The following is a 26,612-nucleotide window of genomic DNA, read 5'->3' as shown; positions in this document are numbered from 1 at the left end:
TTTCCCTGGCTAGAGGCGCCTTTTAAATTTTTACTCACCTGGCAGCGCTTCGGGTCTCCAGCTGCACTTCGGTGGCGGGTCCTTCGCTTGCTCTGGGTCTTCGACGGCACTTCGGTGGCGGGTCCTTCGGTGCCGCCAAAGACCTGGAGCGAATGAAGGACCCGCCGCCGAAGACTCAGAGCACTGCCCGGTGAATACAAGCCCCACGTGTTTTTCTACAGGTGTTGTTTGTTGTTGGTTTGGTTTTTTTTAGTCATCCCTGCCAGGGCCCTGTCGAAACTGTTCGAATTGGGCCCCGCACTTCCTAAAGCCGGCCCTGATTAGGATATGTGAGGTGCTGCTTGTAAGTTTGTGAATATCACACATGCCGAACACATCAGAGAATGGCATAGGAAAGTGTCCTTCTGGGAAGGGAGAAATAAGGCAACCATCCCTAGAAACCGTCAGGAGAAGATTGCAGAGTACTTCCTTGAAACTTTCATTGAGATCCCTCAGGAGGATGCAAGGGATATCTCTATGTACAAACAGATTGCTCCATGTCTCCCTACCCTCTTCACTGCCTAGTCCTACATGTGGTTGAAAAGCAGAGAACTCTACCTTTTTTCATATGAGCAAAACAATGACAAGTAGACACCTATGTCCTGCTAAGTTGGGGTTGGGCCGTGCACCATCTTAACATTTGAACACATTAAGGGAGACTGCCACACACACTTACCCAAGGTTTCTTCCCTTGAATCAGACTCATCCGTACTTGGCTGTTGTGACTGACTAGAGTGCGGTGGAGTCTCATACAGATCCTGGTTTGCAGCATAGCTGAACCTCTCCCCACCCCATTGTTGCATATCTCTCTTCCTCCTTGCTGTTCACAACAGGGGGCTCTCTTTCAGGCTTTGCTGAGCTATCCATGGTGGTCTGCGGAGTGCTGATGGAAACACCACCAAGTGTGGCATGCAGTTCATTGTAAATGGTAGTTCTGCAGCTCAGCACCAGATTGACTGACTGTTCACCTCCCTGGCTTTGTGATATGCCTGCAGCAGGTCCTTCGCTGTCACACAGTACTGCTGCTGATCCCTGTCATACCACTTTGATTGCATCCCCTATGCAACCTTTCCATAGGTGTCCACCTTTCTATGACTGGTTTGTAGCTGTGCCTACACAACCTCTTTCCCCCACAGGCTCAGGAGATCGAATATCTCCTGTCTACTTCAGTCAGGAGCATGTCTAGTTCATTGAGCTGGAATGGTTGGTTGAGCGGTAGCAACTGTCCATTGTTGTGCAAGGTGTCCTCACCAAGCTGGGAAATCAGGAAACGCATTTCAAAAATATGTGGTGGTTTTAAAGGGAGGGATGATTTCCAGTCTCAATGACTCTTGGGCAGGTGAGTTCACAATTGTGACCAGAGCGGTCACTATTGGAGATTGTGGGACAGCTGCTGGAGGACTGTCAAGGTCGATGTAGGTCATGCAGGTTCTGCACTTGCACTGCATTGCCATAACGGGGCGCTTACATCGGTGGGAGACACATTTGAGTGTATATACATGCACAAATAAGTTGATGCAAGGTAAGCCAGGCCATAGTCTCTCCACTAGGTGTGTAGTCCAATCTTCAGTGGAGGTTGCAATACAGATTGGAGCCCCTGAATAGAAAATGGGGTTCACACTTGGAAGTTTTCTACTCTTGACTGTACCTGTCTCCTTGGTGTAAGAAAATCTGCATGTGTTAATGTTTAGGACATACTGCAAAGTCATCTCTTCTCTCTAGCTTTTCTGAGGCAGTGGTTTGATGGATATGGAGTGGTTAGAGGGTGACTCTGTGCCATTATGGTTTTATATTTTTTTGGTAAATATATTGCGTATGGATCAGGGTAGACTATTACGATGTATCATGATTTGTACTTTTTTGCATTGTACTTTTTAATGGTGTAAGATAGTTTAGAGCTTGGGATAGGTGCTGTAAAATATTAAAGAAATAAAATATTTTTTATGTATAGCTTTGGGAGTCGAGGCAGAGATGGAGGCCCTGATTCTGGTACCTTTACTGGCAACAAGGAGCACCTTACTCCACAAATTGTCCCATTTGCTTACATAGGGTGATTTGCTCAGTAAGGTACTGCCTGTGATATTGGGGACTGTGCTTTTGAGGGTTGAGCTTCCCAGACAGTCTGGGTGGAAGTACTGTGCAGCTGTTTCTGCTATGCACTGCTAGTTGGAAATGGATACTGAATAAAGCAGAGCTTTTGGAAGTACTTTAAACAGTGAGTGATCATTGAACACCGCACTACCCAGCATGAGTAGGTGGGTAGTGCGGTGTTCTTTTGTGATTTACCAAAGACAACATGGGAGGCTTGTGAACAGGTGGGGCTAGAATAGTAATCTCCTGACTCCTTACTCTCTCCCTTAGCTGCAAGACCCTCTTTTGCCTGTGTTTTTAAAATCAATTGAAATATTTCCCTCCATAATGACTGCAACATTTCCCCCTTGTTCCCCTGCCAGGGAAGCTAAGAGATTTAGAGTTGGTGATATGTGTTTTAAATGGAGTGCTGCGCTCATTTTAAGGAGCTGGGGGATAGGAGACTTCAGTTTAGGTCCAGTTCTTCAAGGAATTGAGAATTTCTTGTGGCAATGGAAGCTAGGAAGGCAGAGCATTTTGTAAGATCAGGCCCTGAATAAGGTGCTCTGTAAGGCTGCAAGCCTGAGCATGGACATCTCTGCACCCACAAGGAGCCCCAAAAAGGGCTCATTTGCAGGTTTGGAGCCCAAATTAATAGCATGCTTAAAGGTAAAAGCAGGGTTTCTCAAACGGGTCGCTGCTTGTGTAGGGAAAGACCCTGGTGGGCCAGGCCAGTGTGTTTACCTGCCCCATCCGCAGGACTGCTGCTCTCATAGACTCTAGGACTGGAAGGGACCTCGAGAGGTCATCGAGTCCAGTCCCTTGCCCTCATGGCAGGACAAAATACTGTCTAGACCATCCCTAATAGACATTTATCTAACCTACTCTTAAATATCTCCAGAGATGGAGATTCCACAACTTCCCTAGGCAATCTATTCCAGTGTTTAACTACCCTGACAGTTAGGAACTTTTTTCTAATGTCCAACCTAAATCTCCCTTGCTGCAGTTTAAGCCCATTGCTGCTTGTTCTATCATTGGAGGCTAAGGTGAACAAGTTTTCTGCCTCCTCCTGATGACACCCTTTTAGATACCTGAAAACTGCTATCATGTCCCCTCTCAGTCTTCTCTTTTCCAAACTAAACAAACCCCAATTCCTTCAGCCTTCCTTCATAGGTCATGTTCTCAAGACCTTTAATCATTCTTGTTGCTCTTCTCTGGACCCTCTCCAATTTCTCCACATCTTTCTTGAAATGCGGTGCCCAGAACTGGACACAATACTCCAGTTGAGGCCTAACCAGCGCAGAGTAAAGCGGAAGAATGACTTCTCGTGTCTTGTTTACAACACACCTGTTAATGCATCCCAGAATCACATTTGCTTTTTTTGCAACAGTATCACACTGTTGTCTCATATTAAGCTTGTGGTCTACTATGACCCCTAGATCTCTTTCTGCCATACTCCTTCCTAGACAGTCTCTTCCCATTCTGTATGTGTGAAACTGATTGTTCCTTCCTAAGTGGAGCACTTTGCATTTATCTTTATTGAACTTCATCCTGTTTACCTCAGACCATTTCTCCAATTTGTCCAGATCATTTTGAATTTTGACCCTGTCCTCCAAAGCAGTTGCAATCCCTCCCAGTTTGGTATCGTCCGCAAACTTAATGAGCGTACTTTCTATGCCAACATCTAAATCGTTGATGAAGATATTGAACAGAGCCGGTCCCAAAACAGACCCCTGCGGAACCCCACTTGTTATACCTTTCCAGCATGATTGGGAGCCATTAATAACTACTCTCTGTGTACGGTTATCCAGCCAGTTATACACCCACCTTATAGTAGCCCCATCTAAATTGTACTTTCCTAGTTTATCTATAAGAATATCATGCGAGACCATATCAAATGCCTTACTAAAGTCTAGGTATATCACATCCACCGCTTCTCTCTTATCCACAAGGCTCGTTATCCTATCAAAGAAAGCTATCAGATTAGTTTGACACGATTTGTTCTTTACAAATCCATGCTGGCTATTCCCTATCACCTTACCACCTTCCAAGTGTTTGCCGATGATTTCTTTAATTACCTGCTCCATTATCTTCCCTGGCACAGAAGTTAAACTAACTGGTCTGTAGTTTCGTGAGTTGTTTTTATTTCCCTTTTTATAGATGGGCACTATATTTGCCCCCTTCCAGTCTTCTGGAATCTCCCCCGTCTCCCATGATTTCCCAAAGATAATAGCTAGAGGCTCAGATACCTCCTCTATTAACTCCTTGAGTATTCTAGGATGCATTTCATCAGGCCCTGGTGACTTGCAGGCATCTAACTTTTCTAAGTGATTTTTTACTTGCTCTTTTTTTATTTTATCTTCTAAACCTACCCTCTTCCCATAAGCATTCACTATACTAGACATTCCTTCAGACGTCTCAGTGAAGACCGAAACAAAGGGGCCACTGGGAGCTGCTGGAAGCGGCACAGGCCAAGGGACTTACTGACCGCCACTTCCAGCAGCTCCCATTGGCCTGGAGCGGAGACCTGTGGCCACTGGGAGCCACAATCGGCCGGACCTGCGGACTGGCAGGTAAACACAGTGGCCTGGCCCACCAGAGGCTTTCCCTACACAAGCGGTGACCCTTGTTTGAGAAACCCTGGGTAAAAGGGACTTGGATATTATTGTGATGGATGCCAATATGAGAACCTACACAGAGAAAGAGTTTACATATAAAAGGCAGCATTTCCTTCACAACTGTTTCTTTGACCGATGTTTGTCTTGTGGTGGCATTTTAGAACAAGGTTTATTTTTTCAGTGTTTGTTGTTTTTAAACTTTTTTTTATTTTTTGAACATTCAGTTCAGTTTTCAGCCCATCATATTTATCTTAAAAGAAAATCGTTGAGATTTATGGGCATACCAACTTTCAAACTCTAGTCTTCTTGTAGCCTGGTTTTTTTAATAGCCAGATGCTCCCTCCCTCCTTTCTTTTTAACATTTTTAAAAAAACAGTAATGTGTGGGGTAGAATTTTTTTTTTCCAGAGATGGGGGGATGGGAAAATCCTTTTCATTTAACATAAAAATAGCTTGAGAATTAACTGAAGTTTAAAAATAATGTCACTGTCTGACATACACCAGTCAATGGAAAATGGGGAGCTATCTGATAAAAGTATGGAGAGAGACAATTGTGATAGCACTTTTTTTGTTTTATGTACTGTGGTTACCATTAAAAAGTCAACCACATACATTACATCTGTGATACTGTAGTTATTTCATGTACTTGCAATAGGAAATAACTGTTATCTCAGATATTTGGTGTGATAACTGAGGTATATTTTGACTTTTCACATAATAACGTGGCTCACATGACAAATACTGCAGTATTAATGTATACGCTGTGAGATACATGCCATATGTGTAGTATAGTTTACTAGAAGGAAAATAAAGTTACACACACAGGTATGGATTTTCACACTACTTTGATAGAGCTCCATAAACTTGCTGCAGACTGATCTGCTCTTGTACCTTTTAGTTATGAGGTTCTCAGGTTACAAAAGCATAGATCCCTAAGCTTAGAGGAAAACACAAATGCATGTAGCCTCAACCCATTGAGGATGAGATTTCCAAAAGCACTCAGCATTAGCCTCTATGCCTATTAGAGTCAATAGTAAAACTCATGGGATCAGAATTAGGCCAGTGCTCAGCGCTTTTGAAAATCCCTGTGAGATTTTTCTCTCTTTTTCCCCCCTCGGCATAAAAGAGAGAGTGCATTAGTGTCTTTATCTCCAGTAGACATTAATATTATTGTGAGAGTCCATTGTAATTATTTTCTTGAGATTAATTGAGAAATATAAAAGAACTGTCTGAGAAGGGACCTGAACAATCATTTGTGTTACTTTCTCTGAGTGAAGGCAGGATTTGATTATTTGTATAGTTTTCCTTGCCAGTACAGATTAGAGCTTTAGTTTCTGGAACATTAACAAAAGCAGCTGTACTCATAGAGTCCCAATTATTTTCAAGTTGTCAAAACATGTATAAGCTAAAATTGTGAATATGTTTTTGAGGGACACCAACAAAATCTCTCTTTCAAGTTTTAGAAAATAATCTATTTTGAAACTAAATGTGTACATACCATTAGATTTTGTGTGTAGTGCTAATGCTAGGGTGAGAAGGTGTATCTTAAATTTATTCTGCATATTGAATCCAAACATTTTTAAAGCATGAAATAAATGTTTCTCTTCTAGATAAAAATGGAAGTTCAAATATTTACTCAAGAAAGTGTGGAGTGTTCCCAGCCTTGCTTATAAATGAAGTCCCAATTCTCTTCTCACACCAGTTTGGTGAAACTGTATGGACTTGAGTGGAGATACTCCTGACTTACATCACTAGAAATAAGATCAGAATTGGCCCATTGTGGTTAAAGATAAAATTTTGCCAACTCTTGCTCTTCCTCGGCTACTTTTCTGAGCTTGTTTTTTTTTTTTCATATTCTCTCTCCTGCCTTCGTTGCTCCACCAATAATGCCATCCTAGATCTCTTTGTCTGCTTCCTGCATTGCCGGCTTCTAGGTTTTCTTCCACATTGCCCCTTATGCTTGGGATACCCTTCCTGAGCTGGTCTCTACTCTTTGAAATTCTTTTTCTAAATCCATTTCTTCTGTGAAACCTACAAGAAATTAGCCAGTGCAGCCTCTTATGTATTTTATTCCACTAATACAGGCAAAATAAAAATTTCTCCATGCTGTGCAGTAGCACTCATCTTACTGATGTTACTTCTGCTCTTACTAACCCAACCACTTTTCGACTGTCTCATGTCATGTTTAATGTTGGCTCGTAAGGTGTTTGGGGAGGGAACGTGTCCTTTATTATGTTTAGAGATGTGCATTGTAAAATTATTGTGATGATAAATCATACATTTTTAGTGGTGGAGTAAAGCATGAGGAAGAGGTTCAGCTTTCAGTCATCATTTTCTTTGTTTTTCTTCACAGCAGGTCAGATTCTGATACTAACAATGAGTAGTACCTTACTCCATGCTAAGCTGCATTGATGTCAGAGGCTTCTTGCCGGGTATTACACATCATGAGTAGAAGTATCCGGTCTTTCACTGTAATTCACATTTTTGTTTGCACAGAACAACAGAGTAGGGATTTATCATGGACTTCTTCGCCCCATTGTCTCTTTGGAAAAAGCAATTTTTTTTTAAAGCACAAAGATTGATAATCATTGGGTTAAGAACCTTAGAGATTTTTATCTAATTGAAAAGGGAATCCTCGGAAGCTGGCATCTGAACAGCTGTTTAGAATGTATCAACTAGTGAATCTCCAGTATAAGTAATATTCCAAACTATAAACCCAGATGCCTGACCAGTTCAAATTATGTATTTTGGTATTGCATAATTTACTTCTATATACTAGTTATGCTCATTCTAGGGACCATTTCACACTGTACTTGCTAACTCTTCTAATTTTCTGCACTTTTATATTAAAATGACACTGCTGCTTATCTATAGAACATGCAAAACCCTCTACACTACATTTTTTAAAGTTCCCTTTCAAATATTAACATAGAATTGTAACTTTTGGGCATAAAATTGCTACTGTTTTAGTGATGTGATATATTAGCTTATTTAAATAAGAAATGGGGCTGGAATATTACTCTAGAGGCATCTAAATAGCTTGATTAACATAACCTACTGAATGATGTAAAAACACTGTGTAGAGCACTTTGATACTTATAACTAGGCAATTCTTAAATAAAACAATATGACCATGAAACCTACTGGGAATTTTGTATATTTATAGAGAGCAGTAAGTTTACTAAATGATGATAAAAGATAAAGTTATTCCAGATCGCAACAAAGTCAATGGAAACAGCTCTGTTAATTTAAGCGGTGATTAGCTCAAGTTCTCAGTCCTATACTGCTGATCCTTTGGGGTTTTCTGTTATGCTGTCATCATGCAACTCAGATCAAAGAACCACCTGATATTGTACATTCAGAAGCACAGCACGTGTATGGGTCCTGGATGTATATAAAACATTTGGCTCTAGGCAGTTAAGATCTAACCCAGGAAGAAATACATCTGGTTTCCACATTGTGCAAGTCAGTTGTAAAAGTTAATTTTTAGGTGGCTTCCTGGATGTTCAGGCCAGATATATTTTTGGATAAATGGGTCTTTCAGCAGTTATGAAGCAGTTTTGCCATTCCTCCGAGGGCCTTATTCACCCTTCATTTACACAGATGTAAATCAGGAGTAACTCCAGTGACATCCCTGAGCCTGCTCTAAGTTATGTCTGGTGCCAAAATAGACCCCAGTTGGCCCCAGAATTATGGGTGTGTGCCAGGCAAAGCTTCAGGGGACCTGAGGTTGAACCCTAAAAATTGGTGTTTGTAGTTCAGAGACTGAATTGTACAACTCTCCTTCAAAGAGCTATTGTTTTAAAAATCTCAGGTATTTAACTGTGTTCTGTACTGACTGAGTACACTTAAATTGGATTTCCTTGTGTGTAAAACGTATGCCAATTTTTTCAAATCTACTTGCTTATATTAAGGACTTAAGCCCATGTTTAGGTACCTAAATAAGTGGTCTAACTTTCAGATGTACGGAAAACACACCAGCTCCTCTAACTCTAGCCTGGATGTAGGTGTTTAACTTGGGCACTCAAGTTGGAAAATGTTGGCCATTTTTATATAACTTTATTAAAGTTTTAATGTATGTACGGTCCAATCCTGAGAGATGCTGAGTGCCAATTGAGGGGTTCTAAACAGCCCTCAATTCTCACTGACTTCAGTAGGAGCTGAGGGCACTCAGCACATTTCTAGAGGCTGCTTTTTGTGAGATCAGGCCCATAATTGGCAGAAATAAACAAATCAGAAATTCCTTGAGCAAAGTTGGAAAGAATTTCAAAACATCTCACGCAGTGCTGAACTCTCATTCATTAGTGCACTGCAGGCAGCCCTTCATACACCAGTGCTAGAAATTGGCTGTTACGTGTGCCAAATAACCTGCTATTCAGGCACATTCTCTGTGTTACACAATCTAGGCCCCTCCCATTTGGCCAATGATAAATAATTAACGAATCAGACCTTATATATATTGAAACATCAGAGTGATGAATATGAATGTCACTAATACAGCACTGCCACAGTGGTCACTGCTTCCCAAGATAGTGTCTCCCATCCTGTAAATATGATCTTCATTCTTTGTTCTTAGAGGTATACATTTACGTTTAGCCATATTAAGATACATATTGTTTGCTTGTGCCCAGCTTACCAAGTGATGCTATGTTTTCTTCCAGCTCATTGATTAAAATGAGCATCAGACACTTCCGTAGAGAAGTTGTTCCCATGGTTAATTGCCCTCTATTAAAATTTGAACCTTTATTTCTATTCCAAATTAGTCTAACTTTAGATACAAATGTAATTATTAACATTACAGTAGCACCCAAAATGTACTAGGTCTGTGGAAACACATTGGAAGACAGAGTCACTGCCCTGAATTGCTTTCAATCTAAAAAGGCAAAAAACTGACCAAGGGCTGGGGAAAGGGAAAATCGGGCAATGACTGGCATATACCTCGTTAGACACACAGTTTTTTTTTGTCTGTATAAACTATCCTCAGTTGCTCCAGTACCTAACTTCTACTTACTATTTTCATGAAGTAATTTTTTATAGTCACTGTACATTGTTGACTTTAAAGATTCATAGAGACTGGTTTACTCTGGTCCCTGTTTTTCTGACTTTTGCATTTTTTAATGCAATATGACTAAGGCTGCGAATTTGTCACGGATTCCATGACTGTCTGTGACTTCTGCAGCAGCTGGTAACCTGGCTCAGAGACAGCTCAGGCAGCCCCTGCGCCAGGCACATTGGCTGCTGCTGGGGCAGTCTCGGGCCACTGTTTCCCCTCCCCACCCCCAAGCAGCAGCAGAATTTGGGTGTGGGAGGGGGCAGTGGATTGGGGCATGGGAAGGGTGAGGCAGGCTCTGGGTGGCGCTTACCTGGGGGGCTCCCTGGAAGCAGCGACATCCCCCTCACTCAGCTGCTAGGTGGAGGTGTGGCCAGGCAGCTCTGTGTGCTGCCTGTGTCGAGGCCACCACCTCTGCAGCTCTCATTGGCCAGGTAGGGAGCCTGATGGCCCCGCCAACCGCCCCCCACACCAGCAGGAGTCCCGGGCCCCGTGCTGTTGCCCGTGCCCTCCCAGCACCTGTGGGGTCCTGGAAATCCCTCTCCACCCCCTAACAAGTTTTAGTCACAGATATTTTTAGTAAAGTCATGGACAGATCACGGGCTGTGAATTTTTTTGTTTACTGTCCTTGACTTTTACTAAAAACACTTGTGACTAAAACGTAGCCTTAAATATGAATATTCAGCCAAATCTTCAGCTGATGTAAATCAGTGTGACTTCAATGGATCTGTGCTGATTTTCACCAGGGGATGATATGCCCCTTGGTCTGTATATGAACTTTGAATTACTAATTCCGTTTGCACAAGTGAACTCATTTTCTTTCACTGAAATTAAATGTGTCCTAAAGAACTTTCCCTCTGAACTGACAGTATCCAGAAGGAGGAAAGGAAGGCATGGGAGAATGAAAGGCCCCACATTTTCAATTACCAGTCCAGGTAAAGGGATGAAAGCATCTTGTTTTTCAGTCTTTGTTTAAACTCTTTGACGTGTTATACCTCTCTTGGCACTTCTCACTAGCCCTTGATAGCTGTTCGGTGAAAAATATCATTGAAGAGCTCAGCCAGCACTGCTGGATTTCCAAGGAATTTGGAGCCATAAAACATATCCCATAGTTTGGTCTCCATAGACAAGAGACCTCAGTGTTCTGCTGCAGCTTTATTGCTGCACATGATCATGCATTAGAAGATGATTATTCTAGAAGTTTAATTAGACTCAAAGAGCTCAATCTATTTAGCTTAACAAAAGAGAAGGTTAATTACCATCTATAAGTATGTACATGGGGAACAAATATTTAATTGTCTCTTTAGTCTAGCAGAGAAAGGTATAATGGGCTTATAAAGGTATAATTCTAATGGATGGAAGTTGAAGCTAGACACGTTCAGACTGGAAATAAAGCGTAAATTGTTAATGGTGAGAGTAATTAACCATTGGAACAATTTACCAAGGGTCATGGTGGATTTTCCATCCCTGACCATTTTTTAATCAAGATTAGGTGTTTCTCTAAAAGATATACTCAGGGAGTTATTATGAGGAAGTTGTATGGCCTGTGTTATACAGGAAGTCAGAGTAGATGATCACAATGGTTCCTTCTGGCCTTGGAATCAATGAATTAGGTAATAGTTTTAATTTAACATTCTCAATTGCTCATCTTACCACTACTTAGAATGGTTTACACCTCTATTTTGCTGATGCTGGGGCAACGTCTGCAAATCATGGGATGGGATGGGAGAGAGTCAACAGAGGTACCTGACCTTCCCATCCTGAGCAGGAGGTGGAAGATTCTTATGCAGAGAGGACCCATTCTATGTGGATCATGGAACAAGGGGAATATTTCCTCCCAGGAATCTTAGTAAAAATTTGTTAAGAAAATTATGGTTTCCTATTACTTCAGCACTTCATGTTTTCAAAATTCAGACACTTGCATTCTGCGCTGGAGCATTGCCATTGCCAATCACTAGCGCCCAGTATTTTTCTAACTTAAGAAAAGTGCAATTAACCCACCTAGCATCTAAATACTTCCCCATCCCTCCCCTCTCCTGATTCCTTCTCTTGAGTGCTCCCAGAGATATACTGTCTCTAGTCCTGCCAAGCTCCCAGCTTTTGTGCTACCAGATTCTTTCAGTTTGGCACTGACAACACCAGTGACCCAGTCGGATTAAGCCTAATCCAATGCCATGCACCATAACAAATGCTTTTTGAGTCAGGTTAAATGATGAAGCTTTGGCAAACAGGAAAATCAGTTGTCAGCTATCTTTGTTGTGGCACCAAACAGGTATCATGTCAGGACAATCAGACAAAGAAGGCCATGAGGCATATAGCATATAAAACAGCGAGCTAACTTTAGGTACATCCAGATCCATTAAGACTTGAGTGCATTTTTATGATGACTTGTTCAACAAACAGTGGCCAACATAAGAAGGGAGAGAATCTGTCATCTATTCATAACAGGGAGAATATGATCTCTTGGTCTATGGAGAAGCCTGTAAACTGCAAAATTACTCTGAAGAAGTATGATTTAATGGTAGTGTAAGATTTGCAACCAGATCTAATTTTTGGTGCCTTTGATTAAACACAGGTGTGACTTCTACTTAACAGGAAGGATACTTAAATTTCTAGAGAATAGCTGAAGTGGCTGAATTGATGAGCTTTGAGGAAAGACCCCCTGTGTTCCTCTCAGCAAGAAAGGCGGTGGCTCCGATGAGAGTGGGGGTGAAACAGGATCTTTGGGAGTCATAGCATTTCAGGTTATTGGGGGTGTTTTCAATGCACTCATTTACTTTAAGATCATGTGCTTTAACTGAGCATGTGCATCTCACCTGGCAATGCATAGGGTCCAGTCATGCAATGTGTGTGTCTTCTTGCAATGTGCTAAGCACACTCAGCTCTCACTGAGGCCAGCACCTCATACAGTACTAACTCAAATTCCTAAAATCCTGTCCCAGCGTGCACTGGGATCACTGTTAAATTCAGCATCTTTAGAAACAAATTCTTCTTTGGTTACTCTAAAAACTTGGGCCAGAATCTGGAAGAGGGCAGAATCTTTTACGCTGCCCTTCCCCTGAGAGAAGAGAGAAAGGAGGGGAGTTGGAGTAGGTTTGTTTTAGAGTTGGATTCCCAACCCCGTATTGGGTGTCAAAGTTTTTATTGTTTAGGCCTTAATCATATCTGCAGATTCTCAGTCAGCTGTGTTATTTATTAAAAGCTGATCGGGAAAAGAGAACAAGAAGCAAATTTTAGTTGTTTTTTCCTTAGGTTAAAAAAAATGACAGGTGATTTTGTCCTGATACTCGACTAGTGCTTTTTTTTCTATCTTTTTGAAAAAGTAGAATATTGTGGGCCAGATTCAGTACTGTGCCAAGCTTATGCTCAACACAGAGAGGTGGCGATTAGGGAGCTGGTTATAGCTGGCCCTGGTGCAAGGTAGAACAGCTGAGAAGCCGGCAGTGGCCCCCAAGAGACCAACCAACTGCCGAGCATAGCAAGAGTGCAGGTTCTACCCCTCCCCTGACGTGTCTTTGTAAAACAGATGGTCTAGTTGAATCACAAGTTGTTGGGCTTGATGCTGAAATCACTGGGTGAAATTCTATGGCCTGCCTTGTGCACAGAGTCAAACTGGATGATCATAATGGTCTGTGCTGGCCTTAAAGTCTGGGGGTGAAATCCTGGCCCTTTTGCAGTTAATGGGAATTTTGACATTGACTTCAGCAGGGCCAGGAATTCACCCTATGAATCTACAGAGCTGACCGAAGGATGACAATTTCATTTTGTGTCAGCTTCATAGGTTTCAAAATTGTTTTAATTATGCACTGGAATAAAACAAACTCTTTTTTGAACATTTTTGTAAAAACAGGATTATGTTCAAAATATGTGTTTGCAGATCTAAATCTCAACTTTTTAATTCTGGAGGGAAGAGGAGATGTGTACCTCTGTCCATGTCCATTCGACTAGGGCACTAGTCTGGGATGTGAGACCCCCAGGCTCTAGTTGCTGCTCTGCCTGATACAGAACAGAATTTTTCATCCCAAATCATTCTGGTCTAGGCAGATGAGGGACTTGAGCCTGGGTCTACGACATCCCAGGTTTATGCCCTAACCAAACGGGCATGGACACGGGTGCACGTTTCCTCTGTCTTCTGGAAAGAAATGATGAGTGCCCTAACCACTAGGCTGTAAAGTGAGAGAAAGCTAGTGCATGGTTTCTCAAATCTTTCTGATGAAAACTTTGTTGAAACAGTCTCCACTAAACAATATTCTGATCAGCTTTAGAACCCATGGCATGGCCCCTATACTGAGGATACAGGGAGAGTAGCATGAAGCTGGCTACATTGGTTCTTGCCTACTGGGAACTCCTCCATGCCAGTGAAATCCCCAGCAGAGGAGTTTGGAACAGGTTTCATCCTCATTGTTGTACAGGAGCCTCACAAAGGACACAGAGGAGGGGACAGAAAATCTGTATATTTTGTGGGTCTGATTCTCTGTATATACAAGTAACTCCCACTGAAGTCAGTAGGAGTTACTTGTGTCCTTTCGAGGAGATGTGTGCCAGGTATGTGTGTGCTTTCTCTTTTCAAATATAACAAAAACTGTGAAAATAAAATGTTGGATGCCAAACAAATGAGGTAATGCTTTAAAAGGGCAGTAATGGCTCTAGACAGCTGGATTTCTCTGCCTCATAAGAAACCTCCCCTGACAAATAAAAGCTTCTTTAGGCATATCATATTGAACAAGTAAATGTGCAGAAGAAAGGTCACAGGTGGCTTGAGCCCTCAAATTGCATTTTCTAGAGCTGCCTTTGTGATTTTAATTTCATAATGTGTTAATGGCTGTCGGGTTCTACTCTGCTGGTCAGTGAATGGATGAGAAATTTAATGCGCCTCAGAAGGAGAGCACTGAAATGATCCTTAACATAGCACACCACAATCACTGCATGCTTTAATTACGAATGTCCTTTCCTAAGCTAGAAATGGCTGTGTGACTTTCCATTCTGCATCTCAGCTGTCAGGGAACTGCTGCAGCTACAAAGCTTTTGGGAATTATGTAATTGACATAATTTCCCCCCTTCTCTGCGCCGCTAATATTTTGGAAGGCTATCTCAAAATATTTGCTGGCAGGGTTCTGTAGGGGGGCCGTATTTTCCAGACCATGTTTATATTTGGATTCTTTTTTTCTTTTTCTTTGTTTTTAATTGGATCAAAAATTAAAAAATTGTGAGAGGAAGAGGAGGAGGAAAATGGTTTCATAAATAGGTAGCAAAACTTGTTAGAAGGAGGCCAAGCAGAAACTGTTGAGCTAGATTTTCCAAAGTGCTCAGCATCCACAATGTTGAAAAATGCTCACCTCCAGTTTAGCTTTCTGAATGAAATGGTCAGATTTTCAAAACTATTCAACAGCTCCCACTAAGAACAGTGGGATGTGTTGCGTGCTGAGTGTAAGGGCATGTCTACACTTTGAATTGAGAGTGCGATTCTGCTCGAGCTAGTGTGCTAAAAGCAGAAGAGTAACTGTGTGAGCAGCAGGAGGGGCTAGCTGGGGATCATTTAGCTAGCTCAAACATCAACATCCCTTTCATAATGGTAGCTTGTACTGAGATGAGTATGCATAACTGCTATCACATGGTATTTGTGTCAAAACACAAGCAGCATTGAAAAGGCATATTCTCATAAGGCCACAGTCAGTGGATGACATCAGTACAGTATTTAGAGAAACCTTGATATCATTTGCCATAAGGTTATTTCCACCTAGTCTGTGGTTATCTTTGAACAAACTTACATTTAGGTAAAATAATGATTCTAAGCAGAGGCAGAACTCTCACCTGGATTTTTCATATATTTAGTAAAAATTATGACTATCTTGACTGGTAACTTCACAGAGAGCTGTTTTGTAAAGAAGGATGCAGTGGGTTTCTCTTTTTATCAGAGAAGCAGAAATATTCTCTCTATTTCTACAGGGAATTAAATAGATTACTGCACCATTAATGCTCGGGTTTACTGCCTTGGAGACAGATATTATAGACTTTGGCACTTCAGTGCTTTTGAGAACATTGATGTAATCACAGCAATGAAAATATTGCATTATAACTTATAAACAATCAGATTGTACAAGGCTGTATCAGCCTGACACTTGGAAATTCTGATATAAAACTCAGAAAAATCAGGATTTCTCATTCACTGCTAACAAATTTAGAGTCTGATCCTGCATGGTACTGTGCACCCTTAACACATTGCAGAATTGACCCCTTAGGAAAGTTTTTTGCATATCTTTTTTTGGTGATGAGGGTGAGAGGAAGAGAGAAGAGACCCTGAGCCCAATCCTGCAAATTCTTACATGATGAGTGCCAACAATTTCAAAGGCTTTACAGGATCAGGCCCTATGAGATGTTAGTTTAAGCATTTATTATGGTCCTACTAAATAGCAGATCAAGAGTGATTTTTTTGTGTTGTACTTCTGTAATGAAAGCCTTTCAGAAGACTTTTTGACTCCAAGAACATGTGTCAAAGTGAAAGAGTTCATGCTGTCAGTGCTTTAATATTGGACATATTGTGTAATGTACACTGTCTCTAATTGTGTTAGACTTATGAGTCAAACTCTCACTGTGTTCCAAAAAACCTGTACAAAGGCAGCATTTGTTCTCCTTCTTTGTGACCCTTGCTGATTCAGTTTCAGCATACTGGCCTGGAACTGAATGAATCTGACAGAAAAAAGGAGCTAGCTTTAGAATAGTTTGAAGGGGAATATCCAGTGCCAGATGGCCTGCAAGACTTTAAGCAAAGAAATAGGTATAGAAAGGCTCTCCCTTTAATTTAGGATCCTAATTCCTTAAATACTTCAATTGGGTACTGCATTATTGTGTTACAGCTACAATCTGCGATTTGTATTCAGTGGTTGTTGCTCCATGTGGGGTTAGTGCTGTATCAATATTTTATTCCATATATTTGAAATGGGCAGCAGGTGAGAATGCTGAGTGCAGTGGGCTTGTGGAGAGAGGTGAGCAAAACTATGATAGATAGAATCTCACTTGTCTTTAAAAAAAATGTTGTGAAGTCAAAGCAAAATGTTTTGATGGCCAATCTACCCTGCGTCTCATATATAAATATGGGAAATACTTGTTTCAGCACAGGCCCAAACTCAAGAGAGTCTCTCCAGGAGTCATCCAACCAATCCCAGAATCCTACACGTAACCAGAGGAGTGTGTTTCTTCTTAGAGGATTATCATCCATGTTGGTGGCTACTGACCTAGCTCTCTTGTTTTAGCCACCGACCTTGCTACAAATGTACCAACCCTTTGGAGTTCAGAGGAAGAACCTTTCATGTTTTAAAGCAACCTGTCTGAGCAAGCCCCACTACTCCTATGCCCACTACAGGGATATACCCAAGATCAGTAGAGATAAAGAAGTTGTGTGCTTCCATTTACCCCCAGAGGGAGGCATATAAGTAGGCATGGCAGAATTCTGGTTTTTTTTTTTTATAATTTTGCTCCTGTATAAGAATTCTTGTCAACAATGTTTAGCAAAAAAGTACAGATCCAGACAAGTCACTGGCTTTGTCGCTTATCCGGATCTGGGCATCCAAGAGATACTCTTCCAAATGATTCACTTTGATTATCAAATCTTAGAGGGATAGCCCCCTGCTCCTATAAGTTTAGGACTCTTTTCAGTGGGGTGTCTTCCTTCACTGAGTCTGTGGTATGAGTCACATAGTCACATGAGACACGGTCACATAGCAATTCAGCCAGGTTTGGAAGTAACTGAAGATGTCACCTATACCTGTACTGAAAACCTCGATCCATCTCAATCATATAGGATCTCAGTATGTAGACAATTTCTGGTGTTTCCAATATTTCCCCTCATCCAATTTTACTGGGACTGGGTCTCCTGATTTAAATTTGGTTAAGCTTGAGGTTGCATTCTGACCATGAATGAACGATACCCAAGACATCTTAGATATGGTATCTCTCAGCTAGGAGCGGCCCTAGCCATTTGGCCAGAAAACATTTTTGGTACCACATCCCTTCTTCCTTCTCACAGCTGCTGAGACAACCTTCCCCTGCTACCCAACCCACAACCACTCAATCTCCCACTGGCCTATAGAACAGGTCCTACCTGCTGTCAGCTTCCCAACCTTAAGCAGGGCCATTTAGCACCAAGATTTTATTCTACCTGTAAAATTGGTAGCATTCTGATCTGTTGACTTATAAGAAGCTGAGCTGGACTTACTGAGGTGACTTGCCTTATAGCTTGCAGGCTTACTTTTGGGTTGCTCTGTAGTACAGCAGAGGTGATAGTTGAGTCTTTTTGTTGTAGAATTAGCTTAGCCATCTGCACTACTATCTTTGCCAGTCCATTCCCTTGTGGATGGTCAGGGCTTGAAATCTCACTTTATCCCAAAAGCTTGGAATTCAGAACTGGCAATCTGTGTCAGTGGCTGTTTCTTTTGGAATGCTGAAATGGGAAAAAATGCCTTTTAACTTTTCTGTGACCTTTTCTAAAACAGTTGGCGTGTTGGTTTAGTGAGAAACAGAATTTCGGACTCAAATTTGCTGATGGTCCATACAATTTTAGTATCCTTTTGATGCTGCTGTTGTAAATAGTTCACATGAGAAACACATATACTTGAAACTGAGGTTATATAATATGTTCAAATAAGCTGGCCATATCACAGTGGTATCTAAAATTTGATAGGGTTTATGATAAAGAAATTAATCCCATGTTTTCCAGTGCTTTGTCACTTGTTTTATGTTAAAACATTTGGGGGCAGGGTCTATTCTTTGTATTGTACATGTGTGCACAGAGCCTCACACAATGGGTCCCTATTCTGATTTAGGGCCTTTTGGTGCAGCTGTAATATAAAATTAATTTTCTTTAGACCCTTATTTTGGGTGACTTTTCTTATTGTAGATCCAAGTCTTTGGAATTTAGCAGGTTAATCGCACAGTGTATGTAGCTGTTAGTGTTGATGTGCCTTAGTTCCATTTCCCCTTCACTTTTTCCCCTTCATAGTGATCTGAAATTGGTTCAGATAATATGAGCTTTATAAACAGTTAGTCAAATTTATTCCTGGTGGTTTGAGCATTTGGCCTGCTAAACCGAGGGTTGTGAGTTGAATCCTTAAGGGGGTCACTTAGGGATCTGGGGCAAAATCAGTATTTGGTCCTGCTAGTGAAGGCAGGGGGCTGGACTCGATGACCTTTTCAGGTCCCTTCCAGCTCTATGAGATAGATATATCTCCATATAATACAAAAAAACCCAACAACCCTCAACTGGCTTAGTGTGCTTAGACCAGGTCTGAATGAGCCCATTATTATTCTATTAAAACAAATTGCTTTTCTCTTATACTTTAAAGAGACAGAGAATTCAAGTTCAAACTGCAAACTGTGACCAATTTAATTGTTGTAAACTTTTGGAAAGATGTCCCTTCCTTTTCCTTTTAACTTATTGTTCTTTGCTGGAAAAAAAGCTAGTATTTTATAGGCCTGTCCCACCGTGCAATATGAGTTGAAATGGAACATAAGCGAGAACACTCAAATATGTTATACTAGCTCCTTCAGCTACCCTGCAATATGGTGATCAAGTACAGTTGAGTTAATATCCACTTCCTCAGAAGTGTGCAGGAAACTGCAGACCTTAGTGCTGTGCTGGCTGTGTTCCTACATGGCAGTACTTGCACAGGGTGGTGCACTCGACAGCTTTCCAGAATTTTGGCCTCCAATTCAAGCACTTCTTTCAGTGCTTTCCTCAACAAAGAAGAATTTAACATGCTTAAGTCCTATATAATCATGTGCTTAAATGTTTTCCTGTAAAAGGATGCTTTCCTCACCTGAGGCCTTTAAAACCATGTCATTGTCCTTGCTAATAGAAGATGTGACACTGACAATACCTGACATATGCATAAAGGTCTGAGGAGCAATAATGTAAAATGGGTCTGTCTGCCTTCTCTGCAGGTGTGCTGCTAGAAACAGTGCTTCAGGATGATTTTGGCTTTGTGCTGTATGAGAGGGAGAGGCCAGAGGAAATTGTCTCACTGAATGCAGCCTGATGGGGGGAGAAGATTACATCTTTTGCAGCCCTAACCAGTTTGAGTCATGTGCAAAGCCATACATCTCAAATTGCCTAGACCCAATGTGGAAAGTTTTGGGTCTTTGTCACACAACATGAAGGACTCCAAAAATTCTACATGTAGGAAATGCTGTAGGATTCGTTCCATTAGTGTGAATCACCTTGTCTGCATCCTCAAGTTCATGATTCTTTGTTTCCCATGTACATAAATGTCTATGATAAAATGTGTAAACAGACCAAATTTGTATAGAACATTTTAACTTGAGACTAAAGTAGGTGGTATCACTCAAAATGAGGTATGGATGAGAGAGAGATGCATTCCTGCTGACACAATGATTTCTGTTTGTGCAGCATGAAAGGCAACTGTGTTGGTTTCAGCTTCATTAGAAGATGTTCGGGGTGAAGAATCCGCATACCGTTTGCCAAATGGCAAAAGACAAAATTCTTGAACTGAATTGTATTTTCTGAAGCCATGCTTTCTTGAAGATAGAAGGCCTTTGTACCAGTGCTTTTTGGTTTGAGGTGATCTGTAATTTTTCAAGCTTCCCAGAAGGTATTGAAAACAATGGAGGGGAAAACCAAATAGGTGCAGGTCATTGCATTGCTGTTCTCATCATCTCTGCACTGAGTAGGTATTTATTAAGGTTAGGGAAAGAAGTTGTGGGAGGAGTTTGCTCTGTGGGGCATCTGTGCCATACATTTTCATGTGGTAAACAGAAAGCAGTTTAGTGCTGCCTCTCTGCTAACCTTGAGGCACACACTCCTTGAAAAGCGGGGGAGGAGGGAGGAAGGGGAAGAAAATTAAAAAGTGGTTCCTTTCATCACCAGATAGTTGTTCTCAGACAGATGCCAGGAGAACATTGAATTGTCAGTCTGAAGACTGAGTACAAAGAAGTACACTTTAAATCCAGCTAAGTACATTGTACAGTTAAGATACAATAGCGTTATAAAATTTGAAACAGGTCCAGGCACTGGAGAGGTCTGTGAACTGTAGCTGGCAGTTGCAGTTCTCTTGGAGAAGACTAAACGTGCATGAGGACCAAAGGACTAAAGCTTTCTTTTTCAAAAGTGAATAATACAAGTTCTCCTGGCAGATCTGAGCTTATTCAGAGGCAGAACAGAGCAGCCCAACAGGAGATGGAAGCAACAGAATTTGTGCAATAGATGGTGTGATTTTTGGCAGAGATGTGAAATCCGGACTAACTTAAAATCAGATGAATGCAGGCAGTTTTACAATTCAACTTCTAAACTCTTCTCAGAGTGCAGTGAAGAACAATTGATTTCTGTATTTCTTATATCACATTGTGTTCAAATCCATTTCCAACTCTGCAGAAATCTTAGAAAAAGGCAAATCTGGAAAACACAAGGCATTGGTCCTGGAAACAACCCTTCTCTAAGAAATTCAAGTGCATTTTTGTGTTGAACAAAGAAGCTGTTTAGCAGGGTGTTTTTTGGCCTACATTTCTTTCATTCTGAGTTTGTGATGTTCCATCTTCCTACGTCAGGTGGATGAGGAGAGCTCCAAGAAAAACCCAGCATTTTGCAGAAAGTGGTGCTGGTGATTCAATGCATAGCATTTTTCTCTTGGAACCTGTGTGCCTACGTGAATACTTCTATTATTGTGTGTTCCTATAGTGGCTAAAATGATATAGACATGTTATAGAATGTATTGAAGATACAGCGTCGACTCTAATGAGTTTATGATCTAAGTATAGGCAAGAAATAGCAGACAGACCGTAAAAGAGCAGGTGAATGAGAGGACCAGGATTATATCAACATGATTGTCTATTTCAGTTATTATTTGTTTGGGATGATGCTGTCTAAGATTGTTTTTGTTTGTGTGGTTTTTTGTTTCTTTTTTATATGTGGTGAGCATGTAGGGTGAGAGGGGTGAGAGAGGTGAGATGTTGGGGAAAGTGGTGAGTCTATAAGAGGAAAAGAAAAGGAAAGGAAGAGGAGGAGAACGGAGGCAGAAGAGGAGAGGGAGTAATGGATAAAGGGCATGGCCAAGAAGGAAGTAGGTAAGACAAGCAGAGAAGTCATGTGGTAACTGGAATGGATGCTTTTATCCAAAATGTATAGCCCAAAAATGTTCGTTGTCTTGGTTCTGAAGCTGCAGGTACTGGTTGATTGGAAGTCCATTATAGACTGCCTTATAAGCCCTTCTGGTATGGGTCCTGCTCTATATGGATAGCCAGCCATTGGGGTCTGGGGCCTCACCACCACTACTCTTGAGTCTGATGTGGGAGTCAGAGAAGTGTTGAGAGATTTTGTACTCACCCTTGGTTATTCCTCATGGCACTTTTGGGTGACTAGCTGGTTTAGAAAGGCTTCCATGAGCAAGGATTCTGGGGCATAAAGTTGTTCCCCATGGTGCTGCTCCTGCAGTCTGGCTGCATGCCTTAGAAGTAGTTGGCGATGCATCAAGCAGCTCCTGGCACTTGTTGCCTGTTGCTGTTATTGGCTGAGTGGTCTTTTCTCTCCATTATCAGTGTTGGCGGGCCTAGAAACTCTGTGTTACTGAAAACACATCCTCAAGATGAGACCAAAAGGTCAGTCTTGCCAACTATCATGATTTTATCATGGCTCTTCTGACATTTGTTGCCTTTCTGAAAGCTCCAGCTCCTGGAATCATGTGGTTATGTGAGACTCTCAGGTTTCAATTAAAATGAAAAGTAAGTTTCTAGCTGTTATGGTTACAGAAAAAAACTTGAAAATGTTAACCTTAAAGGCTCAAAATCCAGAAGGCAAATACAAAGAATCCAAAGCTTATTTTTAAAAAAAACTCATAATTTTTGTAGCGTGAATTATAGATTTTTTTAGTGCTTGGGTTGAGGTCTTTGCAATATTCCAATTTGGGAAATTAGTTACTTCCAACATATCATTTCGTAGATTGCATTGCATAGGTTGTGATATTCTTCACTTTTTGATCTGAATGGTTTTGTACTGTTGCTAAGCACTTTTAAACAGTGTCAATATTCCACCACAAAAGTGGTTACACTTCAGTTTTGACATAATTCCTAAAAACAGTGTATAAGGCGCTTTTGGCTCCATCTTTCCCTGATAATCTATGAGAGGTTGGTGTACATACATGTATAGGGGATGGTAACGGAGTTGAGGAACAGGTTATTTTGTTTTATCATCTAAACAAAAATGGTGTATAATTATGATTTGTGAAAAGTACATCTCAGTTGTTTTTGTCCCTGTGTAAATTTGGCCATAGCTGAATGTTGTCAAAATTATCAATAATGAATGTGAAGTTTGAGTGAGTACAGGTAATTCATCATTAAACAATACATTCTTTTAAGCACTAAACTAAATTAGTTTAACATAGATGTAGGAGTGTAGCAGCTATTTTAGATACTCTTTTGTTGGGTTGGGAAATAAAGGAGAAGGAGCAACATAGCAGAGAGGGGAGAGAAAAAGATAGTTCACCTCTTTCTATGTTTCGTGCTAAATAATATAATGATCAGCAACAGAAAACGTTTTCTCTTCCTAATTTCTCATCAGCAACCTATTCCTCAGCCACAAATTCTAGCCTACATAATAATACTTAGCTCTCATTTAGCATGTTTTATCCAAAGAGCTCCAACCACCTCAGGGAAGTTAGATATTATTATCCCAGTTTTATAGATAATGAAACAGAGGAGGGAAGTGACTTCACCAATATCACACTGGAGGCTGGGTTCAGAGGACGGAACCAGTGGGTGAAACCATGGCACTATTGAAGTCAATGACAAAACTTCCATGGACTTCCATAGGACTTGGATTTCACCTCAAGTCTCCTGATCCCTGGTTCAATGTCCTGTCCACTGGCCCTTATTGACTAATAGATTTTTCTGAGGTATCTATTAAGAACTTGAACAGACACAGAGATAGTGTTTTGTAGTGTTCCTTATATTAAGGAAGACTTATTGAAGGGGAAATCAGATTTGTGTTCATGTTAAATATATTGATGGTGAAAGGCATATTTAAGGGTATTGGAAAATTCTGATTTTTTTTCCTTTTCTTTTCTAGGTAAGTAACTGAACAGGAACATGAAGAATTGACATTTCAAATGACCACCATGTTGCAAAAGGTACTTTGGTATTTCGCTTTAGTCGAAAGGGCAGTGTCTGAAGAATTCAATTGTATGCGTATTATGGTTAATTTTTTTTATTTTTTAAATACACCTCTATATCCGAATTCGTGTTATATTGGGTCACTTATATTGAGGTAATGTGGTAAAACGGCACTCCAGGGGGGCGGGGCTGCGCACTCTGGTGGATCAAAGCAAGTTTGATATAACGCGGCTTCACCTATAACGCGGTAAGATTTTTTTGGCTCCCGAGTACAGCATTATATCGAGGTAGAGGTGTGCTAATTTCTTTTGAGGAAATGAATTAGCACAGATCAAAAAGCCATTTTATGGTTTTCTTAGTTTAAATGCTATTCTTAAATTAATTTTGATAATTAAGGGAGCCTAGTCTTTTCTTAATGCATGTATATAACTCATATTAATGGACCAAATTTTATCCTTTGTTAGTTCTTTCCAGACCTGTTGATTTCAATACATTAGTAAACCCTGAGATCAGTGCACAAGTAAAATTTGACCCACTATCGAAAGCTGTGCGATTAACTCAATGGTGTATCACTAGAAGGAGTCAGGTGGTTTTAAGGAAGAGTAGACTGCATCGTTAATGAGAATCAGTTGTGGATGGGGAGCCCTTTAGTGCACTCAGTTCCCCACCCCTACTTATGGACCTCTGTAAGCTTCAGTGTGCTTACCCTTTCTGACTCTAAACTGAGATCCAAATTGACTTTTATTGAGGCAGGAGGTCCTGCTTTCGGTTGTCACACTATGGAGAGGAGAATACACTTTTTTAGTATTTTTCTTTACTCTTTAGCCAGTATGTTGAAATGGGTTAATTTGTGGTAGGTTGAAAAGCTAATGGGAAAATGGGAGTGGTGGTATGAAAAGTGGACTGTTTTTTGTTTGACTTCTTTTCTGTCTTTTAAGATTTTCTTTTATTTGGAATGAGGTCATGCTGTATTGCTTCTTTGCTGTTACTCGTTTGAAAATCTGTCTTGGATGCTGATTGTAAAATTGATAGACATGTCATGTCTGACTCTCTAAGAGATGACATCACTGAGTAGTCTTGAAAAAGCCAAATGGCTCCTTGTTCTCTAGACAGTTCTGTGCCAGCCAGATGGTTATTTAAGTGTTTAAGTGCTTACCAAGTGATAGAAGGAGGTATCTGGAGAGATGCTGTTAACAAAATGATGAGATTTATTCGTATAACTGCCCTCCACAGGTTTGGAAGCCTATTCTGCTATAGTTTGTTTGCAGCATTTGTCCTGCCGGTTATTTTTGAAATAATTCAAAGCAACTGACTACTTGCATAGAATGTTTGTTGTCAAAAGTGACAGTCTGTGGAATCGTTCAGAAATGAGAGCCTGGATGCTGAGGAAACAACTGTCGCTCAAAATAAATCAAGTTGTTATCCTTTAAGAATGCTAATGTTTGTTTAATTGGCAAACTTTTTAGGCATACAAATGCTGGCAGCAATTAACCTCTTTACTTAGCTGCACTTTTCCATTAAGCCCCATTTTTCTTCTGTTTTCCCCTATTGGGCCTTCATTGGGATGGTCATCTTATACAGACGTGGGACCCTGTGTGGCCTCTTCTGAAACTGATGTCATGGCTACCTGGAGTTGCTTTGAGGAGTAGTTCAGCTTGCATTTTACCACGGATTTTCCTTAGCTGGAAATTAATGGCCTTATTTTCCAAAGTGCTGAAGAACCCCTGTTCCTGATGATACCAGTGGATGATAGAGGTGCACAGCACCTCTGAAAACTAGGACATACAATTAGATTTCTACAACATGAGCTGAGAAAGGATTATTCAAATTTGTTCCACCCAGACTTGCTCTTTCTTAGTAACACCAAGAACCTTTAGAACAAATGTGTATATGTGCAAAAGTGGTAAGGGTGGCAATACCTATTTCCCAGTGAACAAATGCTCAGCTTCCCCTTCTCTATGTACTGGTGCTCAACTCCACTGTTGTATACTAAAGTATGAAAATGGAGCATGAATCAAAGGTGCATGGTTTCCCCCCATTGATGGCGAAGTATGCAGATAAGACTCAGTTGTTCAATTATGCTCTGTATTGAAGTGTGTAATATTTTCTGATTAATGTATATTTCAGTAATGGTAGAAAACAAATCAGAGAAAGTAGAGATGACACACACAGCTGGACCTCTTAATGAAAGTAAACCTGTATTCAGACAAAGTAATTCCTTCTGCTATATACAGACACATAATTTCTTCTGGTTTGCGCATGGAGTAGGAATTCAGGATATGGGTTAAAATGTTCAAAAGTGCCTAAATGATTTATAAGTGCATCCCCCTAAATAACACTGTACTGACTGGAGCATTGATTGTATGTATGGGCATCAGAGGATGTTAGAAGAAAGGAAATATAACAGTTCTGACAAAATGTGTGTACCCCTCCTCCAGCAAGAAGAGGAAGAAGTTAATAAACTCGCTTGGTAGGGAAGGAAAGTATGTATCGTATCATTCTTTGGGGTATAAGATATCATTGCTAGAGGGTGAAGAGCTCACAACTGGGCCTGTAAAAGGAAGGGTTTTGGCCATGCAAGAGCTCTTTGGCCAAGATTTTCAGAAGGACCAGTGGTTCAGGGATCCTCAGTTTGAGAAACTTTAAGAAGAGTTGGGATGATATTTTGGCCCCATTGAAGTAAATGGCAAAACTTGATTGACTTCAGTGGAGGAGGATTTCACC

The 26,612-nt window shown here is 40.8% G+C and overlaps 1 protein-coding gene across 2 annotated transcripts in view; it reads left to right on the top strand.

Moving 5' to 3' along the window:
- ANK2 (ankyrin 2) overlaps positions 1–26,612 on the top strand; it is a 591,714-nt gene that overhangs the window by 55,594 nt on the left and 509,508 nt on the right. The window contains exon 2 of one of the 2 annotated variants that reach the window (XM_050943954.1): positions 23,845–23,905. The exons of the other annotated variant lie outside the window; for it this stretch is intronic. Coding sequence (XP_050799911.1) covers positions 23,885–23,905 — 21 coding nt within the window. The 5' untranslated portion in view covers positions 23,845–23,884. The remainder of the gene's footprint in view (positions 1–23,844; positions 23,906–26,612) is intronic. 2 annotated transcript variants of the gene reach the window in all.

Source organism: Gopherus flavomarginatus, chromosome 3, assembly GCF_025201925.1.
Source record: "Gopherus flavomarginatus isolate rGopFla2 chromosome 3, rGopFla2.mat.asm, whole genome shotgun sequence".
Taxonomy (NCBI): Eukaryota; Metazoa; Chordata; order Testudines; family Testudinidae; genus Gopherus; species Gopherus flavomarginatus.
Note: the sequence above shows the minus strand (reverse complement) of the source record. Positions and strands in the feature narration are given on the sequence as shown.